This window comes from Rhinolophus sinicus, chromosome 1 (assembly GCF_057876585.1).
Source record: "Rhinolophus sinicus isolate RSI-liver-muscle chromosome 1, RSI-T2T, whole genome shotgun sequence".
In the NCBI taxonomy this organism is placed as follows: domain Eukaryota; kingdom Metazoa; phylum Chordata; class Mammalia; order Chiroptera; family Rhinolophidae; genus Rhinolophus; species Rhinolophus sinicus.
Window position 1 is genome coordinate 213,302,849 of NC_142501.1, and position 15,063 is coordinate 213,317,911.

Here is a 15,063-nt window from a genome sequence, read left to right on the forward strand (position 1 = left end):
TACAGCACAGGGAATATAGTCAATGATATGGCAATAACTATGCATAGTGCCAGGTGGGTACTGGACTAGTCAGTGGGATCACTTCTTAATTACATAAATGTCTAACCACTATGCTGTACACCTGAAATTAATACAAAATAATAGCAAATGTTAACTGTAATTGAAAAATTTTTAAAGGGAGTGTGGGGACAGAGCCCCAGAGAGCAGTTTCCAGGATCTCGGCCTCATGTGGGAAAGGTGCTGGCTCCGGTAGTAGATGGCCGTCAGCTGTGGCTGGTTGGCCGTCAGCTGTAACCATTGAGCCATTGGCCACTAAATATAACTGCCGCGGCTACGGAGGGAAGTCGAGGAGAGTCGAGGAAAGTGGAGGAGAGTCGATGAGAGTCAGTCGGTTGGCAGCAAAGCGGACAGCAGGTCGCACATCATGTGACCCCAGCCTCCAGTGAGACCATAGTGGTGTGACTCCCCTACCTATGGCTCCATAGGTGTTCCTTTTTGGCCTCACCGTGTCCTGCGTTCTTATGTGGGGAGCGGGAGCTGAGACCCCACAGGCCGTCCCACACGACAGCGGGGAAAAGGTGAAGGAGAATGAGAGGTCCAAGTTTCCAGGCATAAAACAAATAAGTCATGGGGATGTAATGTACAGCACGGGAAATATAGTCAATAATATTGTGATAGCATGGTACGATGTCAGGTGGTTGCTAGACTTGTGGTGATCACTTCTTTGGTATGTAAATGTTGAACAATTTGGTGTACACCTGAAACTGATGTAATATTGTATGTTAGCTATATTTTTCAATAAAAGTCTTTTTTAAAAAGAAAGAAAAAAAGATTAACTTTACATGTAGTGAAGTTCACAGAATTCAAACATACAATTTAATAATTTTACACAAATGTATGCAGCCCCACAATCAACATTTCAAACAAGATATCAAACATTTCCATATCACCAGAAAGTTCTCTTGAGCTTCCTTCCGGTTAATCACCAACTCTCACCCCCACCCCCACCATAGGCAGCCAATGTTCTGATTTCTAGAATTGAACCTGTTGAATTGGGTCATAGAATAGGCATTTATTTAATTGTATAAGAAACTGACAAACAGTTTTGCAAAGTGGTTGACCATTTTCCACTCCAACCAGCACTGTATGACAATTTCAGTTGCTTCATATTTTTTCCAACATATGACAGACTGGATGTATTTAATTTTGGCTGTTCTAGTGGGCATGTAGTAGTGTGTTGAATACTAATGATAACAGTGAACATTCTTGTATACTTTTTAATTTTAGGGTGAAAAAGCTCAACATTTCACCATTAAATATGATGTACATTTTGTTTAGATGCCTTTTAACAAACTGAGCAAGTCCCCTTCAACTGTTCATTTGCTGAGTGATTTTATCACAAATGGGTGTTGGACTTGTCAAATGCTGCTACTACACCTATTGAGAATATTATGCGCTTTTTTCTCCTTTATTCTATTAATGAAGAGAATTATACCGATTTGTTTTCAAATACGAAGCTAAACTTATTTATATATTTACATATGGCTAGATTTGATTTGCTAATATTTTATTCAGGGTTTTTGTGTCTGTGTTCATGAGGAATATTGGTCTGCAATTTTCTCGATCTGACTTATGTTTTAAAAGGCTCATGCTGGTTACTGTATTGAGAATGGACTCATCAGGAAACAAGTTTAGAAGCAAAGAGGCCAACAGGGAGAGACCGAAGTTATCCAGACAAGAGGGCCTCAGCAATTTTGTGGCTTTGAGTAAGTCAAACCACATCTCGTGGCCACCATTTCTCAGTCTGTGATATGAAGATATACAGCCAGATAAGCACTATAGACCCTTAGAGCTCTGATGCGTTCTTGGTCTGTGAACTTCATCATTCCGGGACCTGGAAGGTCACTGCCCTTGATGTCTGCAGCCCATGACCTCTGCCAAAGCCCAAGAGGGAAGAAGTATCATGACCACCCTGGATGAGTTCTTAACTCAGGCAGTCGAAGAAAAGCACTATCTCGTCCACCTACGTACACAGCTGGACATTTCCCAGTTTCCCTTGCAGTTAGGTCCGGCCATGTGATTGCTTCTACGCAGCACAACATGGGCAGAAGTGATAGGCCTGGCTTTTCAACCACTTCCCTGTGATATCCTCAATGCTCTGTCCCCCCGCCAGTGGGAAGCGACCTTGGGAGGCCTGTGTGGACGATCACAGGAGTATCTGCCTTTCAGACTTGAACGGGAGTAGGAATAAGCGTCTACCCTCTTGGGGCCTGTATACATTTTGGAGTTTGTTATAGCAGGTAGCATAACCTAACTAATAAACAGGGTAAGTGCATTAACTACGAACAGCCAAGCAGCTGGGAACTTGTGATCTGGGCAGAATGAAGTAACAGGGACTGAACTTACCCTTTTGCTTGAAACAACTAAATAACTGGACAAAATACATGGAATGATGGTTCTCAAGATAGTCAACATCAGGCAAGAAGGACCGCACATCACTCCTTGCTTCTAGGAGCCTTAAACCCTTTCTGGAACAACACGGGGTAACTTTAAAAGTAACTAAATATTGATTTATCCTGAGATGCCCAGTTTTTCTCCACCCCCTTCCTTTGTCCTCAGTTTCCCTCCACTTGGAATGCCCAACTCCCAGGCACAACTGACTACTCTTGGAAGCCTTTCAGGTCATGCTTGGCAGATGGGCTCACCCTGTCCCTTCTCGATGCCCGAAAGCACCTAGTTAGTGCCTCTGCTCAACTCTGTATCTCAAACTACTTGAAGGCAGCAATCTGCATCTCACTTGTTCCCTTTGTTTCCCCCTCTGTCTCCAGGGCACTGCCCAACTCCCTGGGTTGGCTCTGTGGAATTTAGCTGATGCTAAAACATAGCAGGTGGGAAGAAATGAGACAGGTACACAAATATATGTAACACAGGAGAAGTTAGGTGTTGGATGGCAGGTGTGGGATGTAGTGCAGACAGTGTCCGGGTGCAGGCGCTGGGTCAGCGGGGACGCAGAGAGAAGGCCAAGGAGCTCTGGGCCTTCCTGCGCCCCAGCTTTTCTTCCTCTGTCAAGTGAAGGAGTCGGGTAGGTGGTTCTCTAAGGTTCCTGACAGCAGTGACATTTGTGCCTGAGTACCAAGCAGGGGCCACCTTCCCCAAGACCATAATGACAAGGAAGAGTCAACATCAATGCAGATGACACAGGAACCGTCTCAAGAACAGCCAGACACGTCCCGATTTCCGATTTACTCTTTCTACGGAGTAGAAAAGAAAGGGGCCTCGGGTCACTCGGCTTCCGGGATCTGGGGGGCCGAGTCGTCTCTCAACCAAGCCCCTGGCAACCCTGCAAAGTCAGAGAACCCCAAGCTCAGCGGGCCGCCGCGCGGACGCCAGGCGTCACGAGATCGCGGCGTGGTTGCCTGGGCAACGCCCACGTGCCTCCGCAGGGCTTCCCGGGCCTTGTAGTCCGCCGCCGGCGTAAGCCTGGGCCGGCCGCGCGGGAGGAACTTCAACTCCCAGGAGGAGGCGGGGCGGGGCGGGGCCGGGGGCGGGGCCTGACAAGACCACTGGGGCCAGGGCGCGGGGTCTCCGCTTCAGGAGGAGGAAGATGGCGCCACGAAGGGTCAGATCCGCGCAGCGCGGCCGGGCGCCGCCTCTGCTGCTGCTGCTGCTGCTAGCGCTGCTCGGGCCCTGGCCGGCGGAGGGGCACGGCGGCAAGTATTCGCGGGAGAAGAACGAGCCCGCGGGGGAGTTCCGCATGGAGAAGCTGAACCAGCTGTGGGAGAAGGCCCAGCGGGTGAGCGGAGGCCGGGGTCTGCATCTCGGGGTCCGCGGGCGTGGCCGGGGCTGTGATTCCTGCGTTGGTGCGCAGTTGCCGTGGTTGCGGGTTCGGGGTCCCCTGAGAAGACACTGAAACGCACTTGCTGTCCTGTGAGACCAGAGAACCACTCGTGTTGCTTCATCCCGTCCCAGCATCTTAAATCTTGACTTCCTGTGAAATCGTCCACTTCCTCTCTGATGGAAGTGTCGAGAAGAGCTGCAGGCAGGGGAGGAAGCAGGGCTCCTTCTGCCCAGTCTTGTGGGGCTTGTGACATATTCGGGGTGTTGCAAGACCACAGAGCAGGGGACGCGGGGCAGGGGGCTGTCCTTGGAGCTTCGGGGTTGGGGCGAAGCCTTTTAAGAGCTGCCTCTGGGCGGCAGCCAGGTGCTGGTGGCGTTTGTCTGGTTGGTGTCACCCTCAGCTCAGGGTCACCGTCCGGTGTTAGGGAGCCACTGCAGAGCACTCAGTGACATGGTGCTGCGAGCTCCTCTCTGTCAGGGTTCTTGTCCTTACCCCTGGGTGGAGGGCCAGAGCGGGAGGGAGATTGTGTCTGAGCCCCTCTGTCCCTGTGTGTATTTCACTTCCCTTGGGGCACCGCGTCCCTCTGCTCCAGGGCAGACTCTGGGAGGGCAGGCCGGGTAGCAGCCACCTTACCTGCATACCAGGAGGTGGTGGGGCCGTGTTCTGTCCTTGGAGCTTCGCTGAACTACTGCTGCCTGGCCTTGAATTGTCCGTCCTCTGCACACCGTGGCTCAGCGAGAGACCGGAGCTGTGGCTGGAGGTACAGGCTGGGGTGGACACCAGTGCCCACTTTTTTTTTTACCAGTTTATTGAGATTTGATTGACATACAAACACTGTACGTATTTAGTGTACACATCTGGGTGAGTCTGGAATCAAGTTACACCTGTGGGACCATCTACACCGTGAACGGCGCTTGTTTCTGCTGAGCTGCTTTGTCCCCTGCCTGTGTGTTTGTCTCATGATTGTTGATTTACGCCACTGTTTAATCTTGGACAAGTTCTGCTTTGCATTGGGCTCCTATTAACTTTTCACGTGAGGCATTAACATTTAACTAATTTAAAGAGATAGTCAAAGAATGCCAGGTGTTCCCACGGGACCTGGAGCAGGGCTCTGAGTGGTGGGAGCTGGTGGTCCCTCCTCCAGCTGCAGAACACGGTCCTGCTGGGGACCAGCTCCAGGACAGACTCAGGCTCAGGCTGTCGGAGCGTTCCTTAGCCACCCTCCACTCCAGGACCTGCCCGAGAATGTGGGTCCTTAGGGGAGATAACTGGTCTGAGATCAGGTAGGTTAGGGAAACTGGGCTCAAAGAAGCTGATAGGTTCCTCAGAGCTCTTAATATGCTGATGTCACAAAGTGGTGTGGCGGCAGCCTTCCCCACATAACTGCCCCAGAACCCATTTCCATGGTCTGACTGTCCCTGGCACATTCTGGGTCATACACCTCTTGGAAAACCTGCTTTATAAAGAAGAGCCTGACTCCACAAAGAATGCCCAGCACGTAGCCAGGAGCTGGTCAGAACCAAGAGCTGGGGTGCATCTGGAAATGGCATTCTGACCAGCTGTCTGGTGTGGGGACACCTGGGCGTGGCTTTAGAAATCCACCATTAAACTTTAAGAATCCCAGGGTAGGTTTTTTTCTTGTGGGTTTTTTGTTGTTGTTTTTGACATTTAGAATGCTTTGAGCTTTCCAGCTGACACCACTTATATCAGTAGCTGCAACGTTGTACCTTGAAGCATATCACACAACTAGTCAGTAACGACTTTTCTGTAAGGGTCGGAGTAAGAGCAGGACGGACACATAAGAGTGTCAGGTTTCCCACTTCTGTGAGAAACTCAAAAAGCAAAACGATTTTCTCTCTGCTCCAAAGCGCACCACAAACTTGAAGGTACTTTTAGCTTTAAGCCCGTGCGTCGTCATCTGCTCTTGGGAGCTTGTGAACAGGAAAACCCTGCTCCTCCCAAGTGCTCGCGCCCTGCAGTTCTGGTGTCACCTGACACACACATTTGCTCTTGTACCAGCACTGAGGACCTGCAGACAGCACCCCTCATCCTCCCCTCACCCCCAGGCCCAGGTGACCTGCATGGGGAGCAGCCCCTTGGTCTGCTTGAAGCAGATGAGGGGGCTGGGCTAGTCGTGTTGAAGGGGATGGGGGTCCCTTTGAGAAGCGTCTTGGGTTTGTTTAGAGCTCTTGATACATTTAAGAAGCAGACACTGAGCTCAAGAGTCAGATGAAGGGTCAATGAGATGAAAACAGGAAATCTGAAATTGCACTGATTTGTCTGTAAAAGACCTTTAGGACTCGGTGTTCTTTATTTGCACTTTGCCCAGGACCACAAGCTGAAGTCTCCTTCCTGTTACCTCTGGCCCCGGGTTGCACTCCTGGGCAGGGTCCTCCGTGCCACCTGCCCTACAGCTTCCTCCCCTGCAGCGTCTGGGTCCTCACCTGTGGACCCTTCAGGTCTGCATTTTCTTCCTGGCTGGACCTTTACCTCTTTCTTCAGAGGTTCTAGCCCAACTGTGCTTGCAGGCACATGCACACATCCAGCCTGAGCATGGCCCTGGGAATAGGCCCTTCCCATGGGAGGGCTGGGCCGCCTGCGGTGGCACCAGGCACTGAGGGGGAGCCCCACACCCCTGGCCCTGGGCCTGTCGTCAAGGGGTCATTAGCGAGTTCCTGGGGGTGGGTTGTCTGTCAGGCATGTGAACAAACTGATTTTTAAAGCCATCCCTTCATTATGACCAGAACCTTCCCGTGCCATTTCCACCAGCAGTGGTGGTGCTGGCCCACAGCTTGGCAGGGGGCCTCTTGGGGCAAACAGGGGAGCGGGACCTGGCAGGAACTAGAGGTCCCCCACTGAGCCCCTCAGTCAGAAGCCAGCCCGGCGCCCTGCTCACAGGGGAAAGATGGCAGGGCATAGCTTCCCAGCCAGTGTCCTGGGGAGCTTTTTTTTTTTAAAAAAAAAGGGAAGTTTTCCATAAATTCAGTCTTCCGTCCTTTCTAATAGTCACAGCTTATTTTTATGTAGTTACATGACCCAAGGACAAGGTACTGGCCTCTTCTCCCAGCCCTGCATTCTTCCCCTGCACCCCCCTTCCCCATTTACTCAGATGCCCCACGAATATCCCCAGGGTGCAGGGTGAGAAGGTGGGGTATCCTCACTGGAGCTGACCTGTGCAGTCGGCTTTCCCTGCTGTGCCCTAAAGCTCAGGTTGCTGATAGTGGGCGGCTAAGGACCTGGGATTTCTAGATGATTCCATGCTGTGGGTGTTTCAGGAGAGGCCCGTATCTTCATGTTCAGGGCTAAGGTACCCCTGAAGCTCTCCTGCGTGAATGTGTGCAGGGTTCTGAGTGTCCAGGACCCTGACTCCATCTCCTGCTCGTCTCCTTGTGTTTCTCGGTCGCCCGTTCTCCAGGGTCGGTTTCTCTCAGCTGTAGCGTTGGTCATCATGCAGCCGGTTGTCACATGTCCTCTGTTCTCGTCCTGCAGCTTCAGCTTTCTCCTGTGGAACTGTCTGAGCTCCATGCCGATCTGAAGATCCAAGAAAGGGATGAATTCAGCTGGAAGAAATTGAAGGCCGAAGGCTTGGATGAAGACGGAGAGAAAGAAGCAAAACTTATACGCAATCTCAATGGTATCTTCCTTTTTTATTTTTGACTGTGAGAGGGGGAGTCACCCAGGCTCCGGAGCCCCGGCTTCTTATTCTGGCTCGGGTCGTGGGCAGGACAAGGTTACGGGCCATGCAGGCCACAGCTGGCTGCGCAGGGAGCCATCTGGGCAGCAGCCTTTTTTCTAAATAGTTTTTTCAGGTATAAATTACACGTGCTGAAGTACAGCTCTCGGTGACACAGTTTGATGAGTTGGCAGGTGTATGTGCCTGCGTGACCCACCCCCGGCCAGGTTCTCGGTGGCTCTGCAGTTTAGGGAGAGAACCCAGACTGCTGTTTAATGTCTAGGAAACCCACGCGCTCACAGACAAACACTGGAATACACTTTTCATGGCACAGCCTTGAGACTTCCCGTGGTGTAAGCTGGCAGGTGGAGGGAGTTCTGAGGCACAGGCAGTGTAGACTGAGCCGGGGACGTGAAGCCTGAATGAACTGAGCAGCTGGCACAGCTGAGGGTGGGCACGGCTAAGGAGCAGGTGTGGGGGCCTGGGCTCAGGTGCCCCCATGCATGCCTAGTGCAGTCCAGAGGGGTCGGCTCAGGTGGGTTGCTGGCTTGGATGCTGAGGACCCAGGGGTGGAGGACAGGGTAGGGAAGCCGTGCGCCCAGTTTCTAAGGAAGGCGGGCGTGAGGGCCTGGAAAAGGCCTGGAGGAGCCTCCTGCAGCCCAGGAGGACCTCCGTCCCTTCAGAGCAGAGGACTGGGCAAGCCCACTTCCAGCCCAGGAGGTAGATGAGTGGGAGGCAGTGCTGGGCGGGCAGGGACACGGGAATGGGCCCTGAATCCAGGGTAGACCCAGCAGAGGGCTTGTCCCAAAGAGCCATAGCACGCTGGAAGTGGAGTCCGGCCCCACCAGGAGACCTGCTTCCCGGGGCTGTGCTTGGCGCCTGCCCCATGTCATGTCAGTGACAACGGGGTGCTAAGGGACCCCCCCACAGGCCCCGCCTGGCACAGAGGGCTCAGGGTGGGCGCTGAGAAATAGCCCAGTGACCGGGCAGTAGCAGGCCGGCGGCTGATCTCCGCTGTCGGCTGCTGTTAACTTTTTGTTGGAAGTTGCAGATACTGGTGTTTCTCCTTTCAAAAGTCTATTCCTCCAAATAGAAACGTGACTGGGTGTAGAAAAGCCTACCAAGACACACCCTTGCATCCTGAACTGTCATCTCTCCCACACTTGCCATAAACGGGCTGCAAATTTTGGTTTTGAAAATCTGTGACACTGTCCCATAAAAACGACCTCCCTGCTAACGACTTCTGTCCCAGATGAAGTTGCTGGTGGTGGGAGCCCCAGAGCAGCCAGTGTGTGTTTGGGGGGCGTCCCCTAAGCCACTGGACGTGTCGGTAAGAGTGGGAGGCGGGTCCCCAGGTTTGTTCATGTTCTTGTTCTGCTTGGTCCCGACTCTTCACCACCAACCCAGGGGGCCTGCCCCTCGCATCCAGGACCCGCCTTGATTGACATCCGGCTTCTCTCCTAGTCATTCTGGCCAAGTATGGTCTGGACGGAAGGAAGGACGCCCGGGCGGTCAGCAGCAACTCCCTCGGCGACGGCACGGAGCAGGATGGCCTGGAAGACCCCAGGCTGGAGAAGCTGTGGCACAAGGTACGCTCGGCGCTTCCCACGAACCCGAAACGTGTGCCCGCGCGTCGAGAGTTGGGGGCGGCTGGGGGCCCCTCTGCACGGTTACTTCTGCTCTGCGTAGTGGGGTCTCCGTGGACCCCTCTGCTGCCTCTGGCCGTTCCTCTTTCCTGTGGTTCCTCCCGCTCTCCTGCTAGGAGCCCTCGTGCCCACCGGGTACAGGGACTCTGGTGCTAGGCAGTGGAGCTTCCAATGCCGAGAACGTGCTTAGTAAGAACGTGCGGCCAAGTGCGCACGCTGCTGCTGTGCCCAGGGCTGTGTCAACTCTGCGTGTTTAGTTGGGCTTGATCCTGCAGGCAGGTTCTGTGGTTCTGAGAGGTGCCCTCACCTGGTGGGCGGGTGCCAGGCCAACTCGGCCCTTCCCTCGGGGGTAGGGGGTGCAAAGCGCAAATGGGAGCCTGTTCGGCCAGCCTGCAGGGCCAGGCGGTGGTTTGGGCAGCCGCAGCAAGGCACTCGCTTCCCTCCCCTCTGTCCCAGCGCCTGTCAGACATTCTGTGTGCCACATGGAGTGGGTCCCGGAATGGGAATTCTCACACCAGCCCGTGGGCCTTGGTCACGAAGGTGGAGCTGGCAGGGGGCAAAAGGGAAGCACGGCTGCTGTGTGGGGGGCTCTCTGTGGCCTCCAGGCTTACACGGCTCCCTACAGCCCCGGGGTTGGGGGTGGTCAGGTGGGAAGGCATGGTGATTGGCCCATGGGGTGGGGTGGGGGCACCAGGGTGTGGACAGGTGGGCAGGCCCACAGCACATACGCACTGGGTCATTTTCTCCCCAGGCAAAGACCTCTGGGAAGTTCTCCAGGGAAGAGCTGGACAAACTGTGGCGGGAGTTTCAGCACCACAAAGAGAAAGTTCGCGAGTATAACGTTCTGCTGGAGACCCTGAGCAGAACCGAAGGTGCTTCTGGCCCTGTGCCCTCCCTGTGGTGTGGGCGGCCCTGGCTCCAGAATGTTCCCGAATGGAGCTGTGGGGGAGGGGAGCGCATGCCGTGTTCTCAAGGCCCCATGCAGCTCTCTGAGGGGGACTCTCCGTTTGGAAACCCATCGGGGTGCCTTTGACAGGTGCTGGGACGTGTTAGTCAGATGAAACACTGCTTTAGTAACTCAGGTCACCTCTTTCGTCACCACGGGCCGCCTCCCACAGATGTGTAGTTTTGACTGGTGTGATCTCTGATGGCACCGTTGTTTGAACTGGGGACCCCCCCAAATCTGTGCTTCCCCCCCAAATCTGTGCTTCCCCACCCCCAAAGTCAGCACACTGGGGGCTGCCGCGGGTTCCTGCGTCTGCACCTTTGCAGGGGCCAGCTCGGGTCCTGGTGTCCCCACACCCTCGGGGCACAGGTCCTTCCTCATCGCACTCTGCTTGTCCCCACAGAGATTCAGGAGAACGCCATCAGCCCTGAGGACGTGAGCCGCGTGCAGGCGGAGGTGCTGGGCGCCAGGCACGTGGAGCTGCAGGACCGGCTGCGGGGCATCAGTCAGGGCTTCGACCGCCTGCGCAAAGTCAGCCACCAGGGTTATGGCGGGGATGCCGGTGAGCGCGGGCGGGGCCCATGGGGGAGGGCAGGATGGGGGAGGGCAGGCAGCGTCCATTTCCCCACTCTGAGCAGGTGCGTGGGGCGGCCTCGGCTTCTTTTCTGGAAAGCTACGTGCAGCTTGACTTTCAGTGTCACACTGTCCCTTTCCCATTCGTCAGTCTTCCCTTGGCCCTCATATCAGTCGGGACAGCTGGTTACGCTGCCGCTGCCGTAACAGCTCCACACATGGCTCGTTTATGCCAGCGCTCCTCACTGGTGCTCCAGTTCCACTCCTCGCGCCAAGACCTGGCTGCAGGTGCCCTGGGCAGTGTCCAGGGGTCAGCCACGTCCCAGTGGGTCCTGGATGCACGTGGGAACGATGCGCAGTTTGCTTCCAGAGGACACTGAACACACCCTGCATGCACACGCGTGCTCAGGTGCACCCACGTCCCATGTCTGCTCAGTCCCAGTGCACTTGTGGCCAGGTGGGACGTGTGGGCCCAGACGTCACGGGAGGCCGTGTGCGTCTCTAAGGTCGCCTTGCTCTCTGTAGAGTTCGAGGAGCCCCGGGTGATTGACCTGTGGGACCTGGCCAGGTCAGCCAACTTCACTGAGAAGGAGCTGGAGTCGTTTCGGGTAAGGAAGGCAGGAGGCCCTGCTGTCTCTTAACTTGGCACGGTCTGTCTGGTGAAGCTGGCCTCCGTGAGGAGGGCTGTGTGGAAGCGAGTGGGCTGAGAGCGGAGGGCCTGCAGGGAACGGTCTTGGGCAGGAAGCTGCCTTCCTCAGAAGCGAGCCCAGTGAGGGAGAGCCTGCTTGGGGGTCATTGGCAGGGAGGACGGAAAGGGGAACTGCTCTGTGGCGGGGGGAGCAGGGAGGCCTCAGGAATAGCCGTCAGGACACGTGATGGCAGAAGATGGGCAGGGAGGTCAGAGCAGGCCCGGCAAAGGTCTGTGCAGAGCATCTGCCCTGCGGGGTTGAGACCAGTTCAGAGGGACATGTGTTGTGAGCTTTCGCTGTCCCCAGGCAGGGCATGCAGCCCAGAGGCAATGACAGCCACTCCAGGACTGTGGTGTGATTGGCCAGTGGGACGCCTGAGCCCATTGGGTGGGCAGGAAGGGCTGGGTGGTGGAGCCTCCCGAAGGTGAAGGGCAGGGGTCAAGGCTGGAGGTGGCTCCAGATGGGACAGAAGGCCGTGGGGACAGAGAGAACTGCAGGGTGGCCGTGTTCAGAGCCTGAGTCCCAGGTGTCAGGCTAGATGTGGGGTCAGGGCCGGAGAGAACCATTGCCTGGCAGGCCCTTTTCACTGAGAGTCCCCAGGGTCAGGAGTCAGGGTGGGTGCAGAGAGCACAATTGCCATCAGCTTCTAGCGTGGTGTCCCCTTACTGGGGACGTGCTGTTCACCCATTTCTAAATGTGCTGCTTCATAATGGGGTGGCAGAGGGGACGGCGGAGCCCTCGGCCCCCACTCAGCCCTTGGGGCTGTCCTGGGTGGGGCACACGGTGAGGGGCTCAGTAGGGAGCTAACTGCTGTCCCTGCTGAGCCCTGTCACCCTGTGGGACCCAGTCCCTGCGCCAGCGTGTGGCCTACCCTTGGTATTCTGGAGCACTTGTCGGGTCTGAGCAGGGACCCAGTTGGCATTAGAGCGTGTTGGGGGGAAATTCAATTGCTTAAACATTGTTCTAGGAGGAGCTGAAGCACTTTGAAGTCAAAATTGAAAAGCATAACCACTACCAGAAGCAGCTAGAAATTTCTCATCAAAAACTGAAACACGTGGAGAGATTTGGTGACGAAGAGCACGTCAGCCGGAACAAAGAGCGCTACGCCATGCTGGAGGACAAGACCAAGGAGCTGGGCTACAAGGTGGGCGTGGCCCCAGCGGCGCCTGCGCAGGAGGGGGCGAGTGACCGGTACCGATTCCAGTCGGCTGCAAGGGGCATCCGTCCGTGGCCCTGAGCATGCCCAGCTTCCCCTTTCTGAGCCTCAGTTTCCTCCTCTGCGGGGGGGGGGGGGGGGTGAGATTGACCACACCTCGTGGAACTCGGTGGAAGAACCCGCTGAGCAGCCTCACGGCCCTGCTTCCAGGGGGCTGCCCAGCCCTGAAGTGGGACTGGGGCTTCCTAGCTCCTCCCACCCACCCCTGGGCTGGTTTGGGGCTGGGACCTGTGTATTGCCACTTGCACGCAACCAGGTGACCTGGCGAGGGCTGTGGGCACAGCAGGTGGGGCTGGAGCCAGATCTCTTCAGCCACACAGCTGGCCTCTTGGTCCCTAAGAAAATGGGGACCATCTCAAGACAACAGCTGGTGGCCCGAGTGGCCCTAGGCTAGCCAGTGCTTCTGCTCTGTATGGGCCAAGGTGCCCTCCACAGGGCACTGGTTAGGTCAGCCACAAGTCTGGACCCTGTCCAGGCATTACAACATAAAGGGCCCTGTATCCAGAGAGCCTCTGGTTTAGACTACCAGAAAGGAAGGAGCAGGGCGCTGGGAGGCCAGGAGCAGGTGGGGCACGAGCACAGCCGTCCTCACAAGGCGTTGGGGGGCACGACAGCTGTGCCTTTGAAAGTGCAGGCCTGCGTTACTGCTGCAAACCAACGTAAGGGGAGGAGCCAAGGGCCGGACCTGGGGAGTGGGTTCTAAACTTGGCTTCCTAATGCCGGGATTTGCAGAGGAATGCACCTGTGACAGGTGTGGGTGGTGGAGGGAGCTTCACCTGATTGGAGAAGGCTGCTGTGTGGGTTAGGAGCCTGGGGAAGGGAAGACGGGGCGGGGGTACCCATGGACCAGAGGGGAGCCTGAGAGTGGGCGCCTCCCCGGCCGGCAGTGTCCTGTGGGGACAAGGCACAGCTGTAGAAAGCTCGAGCAGGCTGTGGGACCCCGACAGGCTGCCAAGGAAGCCTGAAAGGGACCTGGGCAGGTGGCGGAAACAGCGCCCTCCTTCTCAGCATGCTCTGCGTCTAGCTGCTTGTTTCTACTACTCCCTGGTGGTTTCTAGCTGATGGCAACTGCTTTGACAATTTAGAGATGACGGTTCTGGGGGTGACTGCACCCCACCCCCACCCTGGGCAGGGCTTGTAACTGGGCCTCCTGTGCTGTCTGCAGGTCAAGAAGCACTTACAGGACCTGTCCAGCCGGGTCTCGAGAGCGCGCCACAACGAGCTGTGACGAGCGTTGCAGTGCAGTCCTGACGACGGGCCACGTGCTCTGGGGTGGCGTCTGTGAGCAGGACCTCGGGAGGGCGAGATGGGTCCTCAGCAGGGCGAGGTGGCCTCATGCCGGGGCACCTGGTGGAGGGCCTGTGAGATCGCGCCCCAGCTGGCCGCACAAGCAGAGCTGGCGTCCCAGCGGCGGGAATGGGTCCCAGCTGCCCGTGGGGGGTGGGGGGGTCCTCTGTGCTCCGGCACCAGAGTCAGGCTCTTATAAAGCTGCCACTGGGACCACTGTACACCCGTCCTGCAGAGTAGCCGCAGTGTTTAATTCGTCTGACCTGACTCGTCACTCAGCTCTCGCACTGTGTGTGTCTTTGCGCTCAGCCCGCGGTGACTTCAGTCCCAGCTGTGGGAAGTGGCTCTGGGTCTCTGCCAGCGAGGGGCCCCGTGAGCACCCCAGACGCCACCCACCCTGTCCTTGTCCTTCTCTGTTGTGTAACATGAAGGAAGGGCCTGGGCTCTGCGCTCAGGCCACGCTCGGTGGGCATTTCTCTGCCCAGCCCTGCAGGTCAGGGTCGGCAAGAGCGGTGCCTGCAGGCCTGTGGCCAGCGGAAGTGCTGGCTGAGGGACGAGCTCCAGGAGGGCGGGTCTGACTTCACAACGGCGGCGTCAGGTAGCGGCTCGAACACAGTTTCCGCGTTTGAACCTGGAAGAGGTTTGACCCCAGTCCTGCTGTGGGGTTGGCCACGTCCCGGCTCCACCAATGCTGGGAGCCGCCAAACACATGTCCATTGTTCTAAGAAATCAAGGCCAAGGACAGCATGCTCGGACTTTGTGTGCCGGGGTGCTGTGAACAAGAGCAGGGAGGTGGCCCCCACGCAGGTGTCATGGAGCAGCCCTGTCCTCATGGTCACTCGGCAAGGGCTGGGCCTCCTGGTGAGGCAGCACCACGCCCTGGGCCTCGGTGTCATGTCTGCCCCTGAACAGTCAGCTGTGTGTCCCTCACGGCCGTCGGTTTATCAATCTTATGGATATTTTTTCCCTCTGAACCAGCTTTTGGGTTCATTGATTTTTCTCTACTATTTGTGTTTTCTTGTTTGGTTTTTTTAATTTTATTTGGGAACAGTGTGTTTCTCCAGGGCCCATCAGCTCCAAGTCAAGTCATTGTCCTTCAGCCTAGCTGTGGAGGGCGCAGCTCAGCTCCAAGTCCAGTAGCCGTTTTCAATCTTTAGTTGCAGGGGGCACAGCCCACCATCCCATGTGGGAATCA

The 15,063-nt window shown here is 56.1% G+C and overlaps 1 protein-coding gene across 1 annotated transcript; it reads left to right on the forward strand.

The window, feature by feature from the left end:
- Positions 1-3,553: 3,553 nt before the first annotated feature.
- On the forward strand, positions 3,554-14,121 carry LRPAP1 (LDL receptor related protein associated protein 1). The gene is made up of 8 exons (XM_019711543.3): positions 3,554-3,793; positions 7,328-7,472; positions 8,976-9,100; positions 9,909-10,029; positions 10,507-10,665; positions 11,202-11,284; positions 12,333-12,509; positions 13,747-14,121. The coding sequence occupies exons 1-8, from the start codon at positions 3,605-3,607 to the stop codon at positions 13,807-13,809; spliced, it is 1,062 nt and encodes a 353-aa protein (XP_019567102.2). The 5' UTR covers positions 3,554-3,604; the 3' UTR covers positions 13,810-14,121.
- The last annotated feature ends 942 nt before the right edge of the window (positions 14,122-15,063 follow it).